General features: G+C 47.8%; 1 protein-coding gene across 3 annotated transcripts in view; it reads left to right on the top strand.

The window, feature by feature from the left end:
* Window positions 1-13,017, top strand: part of efna3a (ephrin-A3a) — a 74,775-nt gene that overhangs the window by 51,472 nt on the left and 10,286 nt on the right. For 2 of the 3 annotated variants that reach the window (XM_056413623.1, XM_056413606.1), the window contains exons 2-4: window positions 6,541-6,842; window positions 7,051-7,116; window positions 8,451-8,519. In XM_056413623.1, the coding sequence (XP_056269598.1) occupies window positions 6,541-6,842; window positions 7,051-7,116; window positions 8,451-8,519 (437 nt within the window). Of the gene's footprint in view, window positions 1-6,540; window positions 6,843-7,050; window positions 7,117-8,450; window positions 8,520-9,009; window positions 9,933-13,017 lie in introns of those variants that run through there. The other variant, XM_056413614.1, reaches the window with a different exon arrangement.

The raw sequence follows: 13,017 nt of genomic DNA, 5'->3' as shown, positions 1-13,017 counted from the left end.
TTGCGAAGCTTCCCTGAACGAGCTGAAGGCCAGAAGAGGAATGTGGCGGAGCGTCTGCAGCGAGGCCAGCGAAGGGGCGGGGCCGGGGAATGAGCCGTGGGGAGGTTTATACAGGAACGGGTAAATATAAAAAAGGTAATGTTCCTCAATTTCTCTGAGATTAGAGCGGACAGAGGTCGCGGAGGGAACTGGCGGATGACTCCCAGTGGTCTGCAGCGTTAGCCTCTTCTCTCAGACTGGCTCAGCACTCGTTTCCCCTTCAATCCTCCATTTTGGATCGAAACACTGTAAACCGGGCCGTTAATTGCGCCGTTAACTCAATCAGTGACGACTCACAGGAGATGTTGTGATTGTGTGTGTGTGTGTGTGTGTGATGGTTGTCTGTGCGTGCACAAGTAATGAGTTTAGGTGCTGAGGTACAGAGAAAAAGCGCAGCGCCCAGCTCGTCCCTTGGTGGTAAACAGGCGGTTGGTGAGTGGCGGTTAAGTCACGCCACTTCGCACATCGGTCGTTTATCCTCCTGACGAGGCTGGTGTTGATTACCCCAGAGGCTGCGCCTGGGAGGCCATCAATGATGACGCCACGCTGACCTCGTCTGTACTGAGAGCCGCTTCCACACCCCCGCAAACATCACCGGCGGCGCGGAGGGGCACAGCAACCGCTCCAACTGACATTAAGAAAAAGTTTAATAAACTCATTTCTTCATGGCAGCCATCTTGGAGCGGTAACGACGGAGAACTCAGACATCAAAAAACCTTTTGCTCATTAATTAGACTGAAATGATTCTGGATTCTTTTAATTGAATGCTGACTAGGGAGTCCAGTTGAAAACTGCATTCTTTTCTTAACGAATACCAAATTATATTTATTTCAGGAAACTTCTAGGACATTATTCAGCGACCTTTATCTGTAAAATAATGTTACTGTAAAAATGTCACTTATGCTGCATTCATGTGGCTATAGGGGTGGGTATCGTTGTTGTTGTTGTTGTTTTCTGATACCGGTGCTAAACCCTTACTTTTAAAACAATACCTGTGCCTAAACGGTGCCTGAACCGATACTTGAAGAAGAAAATAAGCACAAAACGACGATTTACAATGACGACATTAAAAACCTCTTCGACCATATTCCCTGTAAAAGCCATTCTCATGGCCGCACTGACAACAAATGAATATCAGACTGTCGCGCTAGGGCGAGCTACGAGCTACAGGCTACAAGCTACAGCTACAAGCTACAGGCTACGAGCTATGTGCTAGCTTAAACATGGTTATAATGGCTAATGTATTATTTGTTGGCCTACTTTAATGAATGCAAGACTCTTATGAATGCAAGCCTGACCGCTGCTGACCCCATGGGGCTAACTGGGACAAAGAAAGAAAGTTGGAGGAACATCTTTTATTTTGGTAGGAAAATCTGGCCAAATAAATGTTTTGAAAAGTGTAGCAGATAAAAAAAAACACGTTTCAAGTTTCCTTTCCCAACAGCTATGATGTTGGATGAAAGCAAGCCTCTAAAAGTTGCTGGTATGTGCAACTTATGTATATCCTTTGTAAATACAATGGAAACTACTGGAGTCATATACAGTGTAGGTACAGTACCGATTGATATACCTTACTATCTAAAACTCTCGTCAGGCAGTTCAAGCGACAAGTGTCAGAGGAGTGCTGAGCAGACCTCTGGATGAACAAGACGCCATCACACTGCACTGTGTGAGAGTTCCTAAACGGACGTGTCGACAGCGCTTTGCTGTTGTTCGACGCGTCCCGCAGCGACTTCCATTCATCGAGACCAACGGCAGAAAAAACAAAATGTTCTTCAAGAATTCGATGTAACTGGAGGCGAGTTACATGCAATTTCTTTCCGTGGTGAATGATTCCTTTTAATACCTGAAGAGTTGAAGCCCACATGTGTTCAGTTGTTTTCTTCAGTCAGGAGTCATTACGGTCTTTTCTGCAGCGAGGTCGGACGGTGTTTGTCAAAAGCAACAACTTGTCTCTTCCAGCTGTTTTTAATGGATTTGTTGAAGCCCTTGGAGCCTGTGGCAGTAATGTGGGGCGAAGCTGCAGCGGAACAAACAGCACGACCTGCAGACTGCGAGGAACACCTCGGTGGGTTGAAACTCTTCATATCCATTCACGTCAGAGAGAAAACAAAGAAGAAGAAAACACTTTTCCACCGCTATTACATTCCTTCTAAGTCAGTCTTCTGTTTGATGGTATCTCGCAACTTATTATGCAGAAAAACCTCATGGATTTGTTTTTGTATTAAGCTCAATAAAGCAACAACAAAAAATGGACACCACTAATAGAGGGAAATATATATATTCTCATACTACCTCACTTTAGTTCTTTACAAAAGGACTCTTTATGGTAGGTTTATTTTTTACTGCAGGAATTATAGATTTCCTGTAGCGGTAGCTCTGCTCCCGTCCACTGTGAGTGTCTCTAGCTGCAGCGCTATACCTCAACATTGTTATTTATTGATACCGGCGGTATTCTCCAAAGAGCTCTTTTTAGTGCAGATGTGAAAGGTGCTATCTTTGTCTCCCCCCCCCCCCCCCCGGCAGTCCTCACCAGCCTGTGCTGCCTTCACTAACTAGCTGTGCACTCGCACTCGAAGGAAAAGGATGATGAGGCAGCAAAACCGGCGCAGAGACAATGCACAGCGGAAAGAGAGGAAGAGAGTTGGAGAGAGGGGAGAGCGAGGGGGGGGGGGGGGGTAACCGAGAGACAACGAGAGAATGAGAGCCATCGCTCTTTTTTTTTAGCCGCTCTTACCACATATATGTTCATCCCCGGGGAGCACTATGTCTGTGTCATGGCCTCTGCCTCCCTTTCTGCTCCTCTCTTTGTTGTCATCGTTCAACGCATTTCCCTTCCTCACCCCCCCCCCACACCGCCACTGTAAGTTATTAAATCGCCCCTCTCCCCCTTCCACTGTTTCTGCCCTCCCTCTCTCCCTCCCTCCGTGCCTCTCTGCCCTGCAACCTTTCTGTCTTGTGCCACTAAGTGGACTCCTTATATAACGGCGCCCACCTAGAGGGACTCCTTCTTTTCACTCCACCCTTTTAGTCGCTCTCTCTCTTCTGCACCACCTTAGCTTCTTTTCTTCCTCCCAGTCGTTTTCTCCTCCTCCTCCTCCTCCTTCTATGGCTGACTTTACAATCGTAGCGCATGGTCCTCCTGCTGCGTGAACGTCTGCTGAGGCAAAGTGAGAACCGAAGCAGTGAGCAGTGAAGTCACAGGGTTGTTTATCTGGGTTGAAACTATTGGTTCCAACAACGTTGAGGATCGATTACTGGATATTATTGAAGTCATTTAACAATCAAAGACGATAAACCAAATCCCAAGTTGGATGCTCATATGTGAGCACTTTCTTCTTTTTGTCCATCTTTACGCTATCGTTTTATTACTTCCTGACATTCAAAGAGTAAACGATCAATAGATTCAGCAAAATAAGATACAATGAGTAAAGAAACTGATCATTGCAGCCCTAGATTCACCCCCACCTCAAGCCACATGAATGCACCACATACATGGTCCATTTCAGTCGCCTCATGGACAACAACGAGACCCTGAACACATCGCTGTGGATTAACTGCATTTCCTGTCTCAGCAGCTCTTTGTCCTCAGACACTATCTCCTGCTCCGACATCTCCTGCTCTTGTTTCCTCGCACCTGCCTCTCGCTCGCCGCCGCCCTCTCACCTATTTCTCAATGACTGCATCGCTCTCCCACTTTGATCACGCCACGCGCATCCAGGGTTCTCCTCGCGACGTGTTTTCATATTCGACACGGCCTCTTTCTCACACTTTTATCTTTGTTCTATCTGCTAACCATTCTCTCGATCCCACACCCATTGTACTGCTTTATCTCTGCACCCCCTCCCATCTCAAACTTCCTCCCCTCCTCCTCCACCAACCCCCCCTCTCTAAATATAGTCCCTTTGAAGCAGAGCTGTGTTGTCTCTTCTCGCAACACTGCAAGACAAAAGTCTGTCATCTCACATCTGAGCAGAGGGGGGAGAAAGCACAGATAAGATTGATGGCCCCAAAAAGAACAGTGGTTAAGAAAACTGATATTCATCCGCCTGTGTAAACGAAGGGAAGGGGTGAGGATGAGCGGAGGAGAGGATCCAGGAAAGAAACAGAAACCGTTACAATGCCACGGCGGGAAAGATGGCGAGATGGAAAAAGAGAGATAGAGGTGTTATGAAATTTGTTATCCCCATTTTGTAATTGAATGATAATCTCTCTGGAGGCCTGACTTGTAAGATATAGCGTGAGCCGCTTTGTGTGTGTGTGTGTGTGTGTGTGTGTGTGTGTAATAACGCATACATGGGGAGGTATTGTTGTGTTGTGTGTATGTGTGTGCTCTCCTTTTTGTGTGTAACAGAAAATGTGAAAGAAAGGAGACAACTAGGAGAGGAAAGTGCAGAGGTTTGCTTTTCAAACACAAGACAGCACCATACCTCCACCTAGCGGTGAACACGAGTCATTACAGCGGCAGTCGACCCGTTACACATCGCTGCAGCCAACGACAATTCCCATCTCATCAGCTCACCTGCAGGAGCCCTTCTAATGACTCCTACTTTGTCTAATTACAGATTGTGTAATTTACATAATAAGTATATACTTAGTATTACAAACAGTGAAGATCACAGCGAGGCAGCCGAATGCGAAATCACATCACATCATCGTCTCAGTTGTTCAGTGTGGAGTCTTGAATCAGGGGTCACACACACACACACACACACACACACTCAACCTCAGAGTGGCCTTCCTCCCCATCCTAGTCGTCCATCAGTGGCGGTTGCCGGGGGAGCTCTGGTCATCACAGGCCGGTTCCCCAGCGGCCGGAGCGCCACTGACAGGATGTCCTTACGCCTCAATGCCCCGGCTCGTGGTCGGCTCAGGGGGGAAGACAGGAGTGCAGATTATTATTCTCAGCACTGGCCTCAGCACTCGCCACAAGGCGTTTAGTGAGGAAATGTGGGTTGTTATATGCAGGGGGGGGGGGGGAGGGGAGTCTGTTGCTCTTTTTTCATTTTGTAAATGGACTGACATCACTGGGGATCTGGAAACTTTTCTGATATTATATTGACTGAAGAAGTGTCTAGAATTTAAGGGGATTTATTGGCCGACATTGAATATATTATTCACAATATTATTCCAAGCAACCTGCAGCTAAGAATTGCTGTTTTTGTAACCACAATGATCCGTTTATCTCCCACGGGCTTGGGAAGGGAGGGGTTGGCGTGGGATATTCATTTGGATGCAATCTATATAACCTTTTGATGTAATGCCTCTAAATCCTTAATCCTGCTCCTTTAATTGTAAACATAATTGATTCATAATAAAAGCATAGTTTCACATTTTGGGATATTATCTTGTTTGATTTTGCTGCAGAGAGAAGATTTAAAGCATTTTCATATCTGCCGGCTCGATAAGAGACGACCAGCTCCCGCCCACATCGACTCGTCTTTTTTAGGGGGAGGCAGGGGATGTTTATGAAGAGGTAGCAGGCCAACACTATGAAGTGTCTACGTCACCTGGAACCAGAACTTTAATTAAAATGCAGCTCAGCATTGTGTGTCACGTTGTTCTAATCAGAAATAAACAATAAACAATTATAAGTGTGCAAGGTATAGAACATTATGATGATAGTATATAATGACCATGTGCTATTCTTACATCTTCTTATATCTTCCACATTGTTGCTGCAATCTTTTGCTTGATACCATCTGTGACACAGATTTGGTGGAATGTGTGTTTCATATTCTCAAGTTGATGAAAATGATCTAAAATCCCTTTTCTGTGATTGGATGGTGAGGGCCTGCTTAGAGACCCCCACACTGTCACTATATCTGAAGGGCAGAGGCCTGCAGTGTTTCACGAGGCTGTGATTATCCTGAAGGTCACAGCAGGTCATTTCATACAGTGACGTGAATTTTAAAATAAATGGGCTCACTGTGAAATGGCACTATGGTGACTAACACCATCACGCATGAATACAAATGGGCTCATTGGATCCTCACGGGCCTCAGCTTTCCAGTTAAACCCGATTTAAGCAACTCCAAGCCTGTTTCGGGACCCATATGCAGAAATATTTAAAGACCTTTTTCCTAGAATAAATATAAATAATGTATGTATACCGCATGCAAACAACTGCATGGTTCTTGCCCCAAACTGCATGGTATTATCATAAAGTCAGTCGAGGGAAGACTGAAAATCACTTACGTTTTGCCAAAGTTTGGAGTCCCTTCTCGACAAGCTAGCATGACCGAGGGTATGAAATCATTCATCAGGTCGTAAATAGTCATAATAATAATAATAACTGGATCTTCACTCCATCTCTGAGGCAGCTGCAGCCGGCGGTACCGGGCGGGTCCACAATGAGTTTCAGTTGTGTGAGGTGTTCTGTGCCTGGAAACCTCCGGCTCACGACAAGACAATAAAAGATAGACAAGAATTAAAACTGTGGATTATTTGGGGCCCTAAACTTATCATCATTGCCGTTTTTCTCTCCCTGTCTTCATGCAGCCTGCGGAGGGAAGGATACACAGTGCAGGTCAGCGTCAACGACTACCTGGACATCTACTGCCCGCACTACAACGCCAGCCAGCGCGGGACGTTGGAGCGCACCGTGGCCGAGCAGTACGTCCTCTACATGGTCAGCTACCGCGGCTACCGCACCTGCGACCCCCAGCTGGGCTTCAAGCGCTGGGAGTGCAACCGGCCGCACGCGCCTCACGCCGCCATCAAGTTCTCTGAGAAGTTCCAGCGCTACAGCGCCTTCTCGCTGGGCTACGAGTTCAACGTGGGCCAGGAGTACTACTACATCTGTGAGTCGGGCTTCACTGAGAGGGAAATGGCCGAGAGCGCCGAGCAGCCAGTATTTTGATGTCGCGTCCTCAGCTGCTGTCATCCGCATGTCATCGGCTGTGGAAGTTCAGCTGAGGACGGGCGGCTGCTTGGCTTCGGTCGGCACAGCTGATTGTCCTGCAGAGGGCACGAGGTTGACTTGTGTGTGTGTGTGTGTGTGTGTTTCAGCCACGCCCACCCACCACCACGGCCACAGCTGCCTGAGACTGAGGGTCTACGTCTGCTGCTCCACCGGTGAGAGGACACAGCCTCCTTCCCTACTTCCAAGCCGTTTCCTCTCTTCCCGCGTCACTTCATCTCCACTGTCTTCGGCCCTCGTATCTCTTTGTGTCGCCCGAGCCTCCAGAGGAACAGACGGGGAGACACGGGAGAACTAAGATCTGACAGTCTGAGGAGAGGCTTTTGACTGATGACGGCTTCACGTTATCCTCGGTCTCAGTGCGGTGACATCATGCTTTATCTCTCTCTGAACGGCGTGCGCTCATGAAGGCGAACAGAAAGATGTCAAGGAGGGAAACTGATTCAGCTGCAAGATTCGGCTTCTCTCCAGTCTCCTTCTCTCTCTCTCCTCTAGCTCTCTTGACCCCCTTCCCTCGTATCCTCCTTCCTCCTCCCCACTGTCTGTCTCTCCTCTTCTCTCTCTCTGGCTCTGGTTGCCTGCTCTCTCCCCCGTAGGCCTTTGATCATGGAGCCCGGTGCCCGACGCCTCCTCCCCCTCTCCTCTAACCTTGTCAGCACTAATACATCCCACACTCAGGCCAGTGCCAGCCCCTGTGTACACATCACCTTAACACCCCCCCCATCCCGGTGTCACGGCTAATCTATTGACGTGTCCACCACGCTTCTGTGCTTCTTTGCTTCTGTGTGCGTGTTTGTAGGCATTCAAGCGTGCGTGTGTGTGTGTGTGTGTGCTCGTCTGCACATGCTAGTTTGCCAGCCGTAAATCTTTTTAATGTGTGTGTGTGTGCATGAATGGCGATGTGTGCATTTTTAGTCGGTTTACAATCCCCAGCCTTTACTCAGCGAGGTCATTCTGACAGCTTGCATCAAGCAGCCGTCGGTGTGTCAGCCGCCTCCAGACCAGATATCCTCATTCCTCTCCGCGTGTCTCCCACCCCTCTGAGATCAGAAAGAGATGGGAATATGCTCGACGTGTGCTTTGACATCGGCAAAGAGCTGCAACTTGATTGCCACCAGCTTTCTTTGTAAACGCTATTTCGGAATCACAGCCTCACGCAAAATGCACGTTTAGTAAAAAGAAAAAGAAGACGGATGCACGGCGACAAACCCACACATCTTCCGATCGTGGATGATTTGGACAGGCGACCGGATCCCCGGGCCAGGATTCCTCCACGCTTGCTCGGTGACAGGGTTCTGTCACTGCTCAACGCTCTCTGCGATATCTGCGCACCATTTAGCGGTGCCTGAAAATGCACATTTCACCCAGTCTTGTCATTTTAATAACGTGTTTTCTCTCCCTCTCCCTCCCCTTCTCTCCATCCTCTGCTTTGTATTCCTCCCTCTGCTGTCTTTTCTGTCTTTGTGTGTATCTGGTGTGTGTGTCTCAGTTTCCCAGGCAGACGATGACTCCAGCCCCGACTACACAGTGAGGCCAAACATCAAAATACACAACATCGGTGAGTTGCTGAAAATGCAACGGCAGATAATCGACAGATTGCGGATCAACATGTGTCTGTGACTCAAAGATTGATTTGTGTCCCAATCATTGTGGAAAGGCACCACATTCAAATATCCACAGGCCGGAGCTGGTTGATGAGTTAACCCTTTACTTTCTGTGTATTCAGTATAATATGATATATAAATACCATCTAATGTAAATCTACAATACAAATATCATTAATATGTTATATTAAAATATAAATATTGTATAATATAATTGACATATATATAAGATCTAATAGAACATGTGTATATATGAAGATGCCCCTATGAACCTTGTTAGGGTTACACTGAGCCTGTTTGTATCCTCATTGTGTTTCTTCACCGCCTCCTGCGTCGTCGTCCAGCTGTAGTGACGGACACTTTGCCCAACATGGCTGCTTGAGGAGTGATCATGTTAGTCCTGGTGTTCTCATGTTTTCTGTGTCTTCATGTCTCTTACTCCAGTAACTGTCCATGTTGGATCTGTCCCCGTTGATTTTACCGGGTCGGGTCTTCTTGGAAGAGAAGCGCGCTGGCCGTCATGTCGTTCATAGAAGTGCCTGACGAGAACGCACGCAGCTTTCAGGCCGGATGACTTTGGCCCAAAGCTGAATCTATTTTTTGGATTGCCTAAATTGTATATCACTTTTTTATATCTTTACTCAGTTATAGGCTAAACTGCTTATTAGACCCGTGTCCTCTGGGCCAGAACGATTCGGGCCCAGCGGAGACCTGCAGACAGGAGAGGACGTGCATATATTTTGCGCAGATGTTCTATTTTACAATTATTACTGGGTATATTCCATATATCAAAAAACATAAATATTGACGATTTGTATAATTCATAAATATAATTTATATTATTATTGTAATTTTTGGATCCTTTTTTTGTGTGGCTCTGAGTGCACAGTGATGGTAAACAGATCACTTATTTGGGGGGAGGACTAGAAAAGACAAGCATGTTGGATTGGATTGATTCGATACTCAACACTGATAGACAAAGTTAAGTTTGAATTAAACCAGAATTACAAACAAAGAACGTAATCTTTTACAATTCACCACAAACACACTGACCTCCACAAGGTCAGTCGATGTCTTAAGTTGTAAGGAATGAAGGGTCCCCGTTTACCTAAAGAGGAAGCATGTCAGCGAGCAAGTCAATCGTCAGCTGATTGGTGACAGAAGCCCTTTTGTTTTTCTTTCTCACAAAAGCCTCTCGCCGGCAATCATTTAGTGCGCTTGTTTCTGGGAGCTGTGGGCAGTCTGTGACGAGGGCTAAGAGAGTGTGACCTGCCTGAGGTGGAAACTGAGACCAGCAGAGACGGAGCGAAGAGAGCTCTTGAGCCACCGGCAACGAGTTCCTTCAGAGAGATTTGATTTTTGAAAAACACTTTATTTACATTTTCTTAGCCTTTACACCGTTTCTTTAAAAATAAAGTGTTTTAAAAAATCAGGTTGTTTAAAATAAAAGCAAACAACAAAAAAACGTGTTTTACCGAATAAAAAGTGGTGCAAATACCAGGTCCTCCTCCACCACAGAACAAACAATACCGTTAAAACACCAGCGTTGTTTAAAAGCATCCAGGTCTCCAATGTGTTTATAAAATCTGAACTCCAGCCAGAGTCTGGCTCTGATGTTGCAGAGCCACACTGCCCTGGCCTCCTGCCCCTCTCTGTTTTCCACCCGGGACTTTCTCGTTAAGTAAATGGCCATTTTGGCTTCGCCTGATAAAAAATTTAGGAGCTGCCACTTTTCTTTTTCTGTTTTTTTGTAGGCAGCTCCCATGATAAAAACCTTCTCTGTAAAAACCACATTAAAAAGACTAAAAACCAATGTTAAAAGAGCGAAGAAACTCAAAAGTCTCTTACACTCATTAAAAACATGGTAGATAGTCTCCCGGAGGTCACAGAAGGGGCACTGGCTCAGGACAGCGGGATTAATGACTGAAATAAAAGCGTTGGACGCGACAGCACCGTGTAAAATCCGCCACTGGAGGTCAGCGGTCCTTTTCTTCAGGGGAGGCTTGTATAGGACCCCCCACTGCGGGCCAGGGCCTCCATGCCCAAGTCTCTCTGACCACACAGTGGGCGGTCTGTTGCACAGTCCGGACCTGTTGATGCTCTTCACGCAGTTAAAATACAGTGTCTTCTTGTCTGCTTTTCTTACTGTAAAAGTTTCTGGGTGGGTTGGCCTTAGCAGGGGGCCGGTGAGTCCCTCTAGCCCCGGGCTGAGGGAGATTTCTGGGAAGGGGTCTGCAGGGTCCGGCTCGGTCTTCTGCTGACTGTAGTCGTTGAGGAGGCTCCTCTCCGCCCCGGTCAGCCTCTGCCTCCACAGCTCCAGGAGCCTCCTCGCCACCCGGTCGGAATGCAGACCCAGCAGGGAGCCCAGGGCCGGGGGGTCGCTCAGCGTCGGCCCCACTGCATCCACCAACTGCTGCAGGCAAAGGGTATTTGTTCGCAGCAGCGCCCCCGTTAGTCCAGGGGTGACGCTGCTGCTAATGTCCATTCTTGCCTTATAAATTAATGGTTCTCTCAACAACCAGAACAGAGAGTCAGCCTGTGGACACCTTTCGTGTTTAAAAAGGGCCCATGATTTAAAAACACCCTGATAAAAAGGAGGCAGCCCACTTAGTTTTAAAATACTGGAGTCTATTAAAAACAGAGCAGTATCCAGCCCCAGGTTGTCAGCACGTCTGAGGATGCAGTTGGCCACGTCTCGCCACACTAAAAACCCAGGACACGTTAAAAATTTCTGAACAAACTGTAATCTAAATATGGCTGTCTGGCTGGCCAGGTGGACAAGGCCCTGTCCCCCCTCCTCTCTGGTTAAAAACAGCACCCCCTGTGGCACCCAGTGTAGACCCTCCCAAAAAAAATGGTCGATGTGGGCTAAGAAGCCCGAGGGAGGGTCTAAACAGGTCAACCTGTGCCACAGTTGGGATGCAATAAGATTGTTTAAAACCAGTACTCTACCTTTAAAAGACATCTGGGGGAGCAGCCACTTCCACTTGGAAAGTTTCCCCTCTATTTTCTCTGTGACACCCTCCCAGTTCTTCTGGACCATGTTTTTTCCTCCGAGGTATATCCCTAAATATTTAAAACCGTCCTTTTTCCATGTAAGTTTCTGTGGAAGAACCGGGAGGCCGCCACGCTACTCCCCCACAGCTTTTCCTCCAGTTCACCCTCGCTGATGATGCCGTGCTAAAATCATGTACAATTTGATTTAAAATGTCTATATCATTTTGGTCTTTAATAAAAACAACGACGTCGTCGGCATACGCCGATAAAATAATGTTCTTATTAAAACCAGGTAAAACCAAACCATGTAGGCTAGAGCGTATTTTAATGAGGAGGGGCTCGAGGGAGAGTGCGTAGAGCATCCCGGACAGAGCACAGCCCTGCTGGACCCCTCTACCCACTCTAAAAGGAGCACACAGCCTGCCGTTTATCTTCAGCACACTCTCAACATTACTGTACAACACCTTGATCTTAGCTATGAAGCCAGCGCTAAACCCAAACTTCCCCAGAACTTTCCAGAGGAAGCCGTGTTCAACGCGGTCAAAAGCCTTTTCCTGATCTAGAGAAATCAGACCAGTGTCCATACCCAATGAGGTGAAGACCTCCAAAACGTCCCGAATGAGGTGGACGTTGTCCACCATGGACCTGCCGGGCACACAATAGGTCTGGTCCCGATGGAGGACCTGCTCCATAGCTCCCCTCAGCCTGGAGGCGAAGACCCTGGACAGAAGCTTGTAATCCACACACAGCAGAGACACAGGGCGCCAGTTACCGATGTCCTGCGGGTTTCCTTTTTTTGGCAGTAGGGTTAGTACTGCCCTCCGGCAGGACATCGGCATGGAACCAGAGGCCAGACTCTCATTGAAGACCTCTAGGATGTCCCCTCCGAGGACATCCCAGTACTTTTTATAAAATTCAGCGGGGAGGCCGTCGATACCGGGGGCGCGCCCTCCCTGCATTCCCAGCAGGGCAGCTTTCAGCTCTTGGGGGGGTTATGGGTCTGTTGAGCTCCTCATTGGTCTCCTCGGAGACCTGAGGCAGCTCCCCACAGAGCCCCTCCGTTGACTCTTCCTCCTCCCTATACTCACTGGCATACAGGGAGGAGTAAAACCCCACTGCTCGCTTCCGGATCTGGCTTGGTTCCACAACCGGCTGCCCTGCGTCCGTCAGCAATGAGTGGATTACTCGCCACTGCCCAATCCTCTTCTCCAGGCCGAAGAAGAAGCTAGAGGGAGTGTCCATCTCCGCGATGGTCTGGAATCGGGACCTGACCAGTGCGCCTTGTACTTTGACTTCGAACAGGTCGGCGAGAGCCGCCTTTTTACTTTTGAGGACTTCAATATGTCCTCGATCTCCTGTGGACTCGCTCAAACTTTCTAGGTCCACTATCTCAGTCTCCAGGTCCTTCATAGATCTGGTGACATCTCAAGTGACGTTGAAAGTGTGCTGCTGACA

The sequence above is a fragment of the Pseudoliparis swirei genome, chromosome 1, assembly GCF_029220125.1.
Source record: "Pseudoliparis swirei isolate HS2019 ecotype Mariana Trench chromosome 1, NWPU_hadal_v1, whole genome shotgun sequence".
NCBI classification, from domain to species: Eukaryota; Metazoa; Chordata; class Actinopteri; order Perciformes; family Liparidae; genus Pseudoliparis; species Pseudoliparis swirei.
The sequence above is the reverse complement of the archived record's forward strand: the minus strand, read 5'-3'. Positions and strand labels throughout refer to the sequence as shown.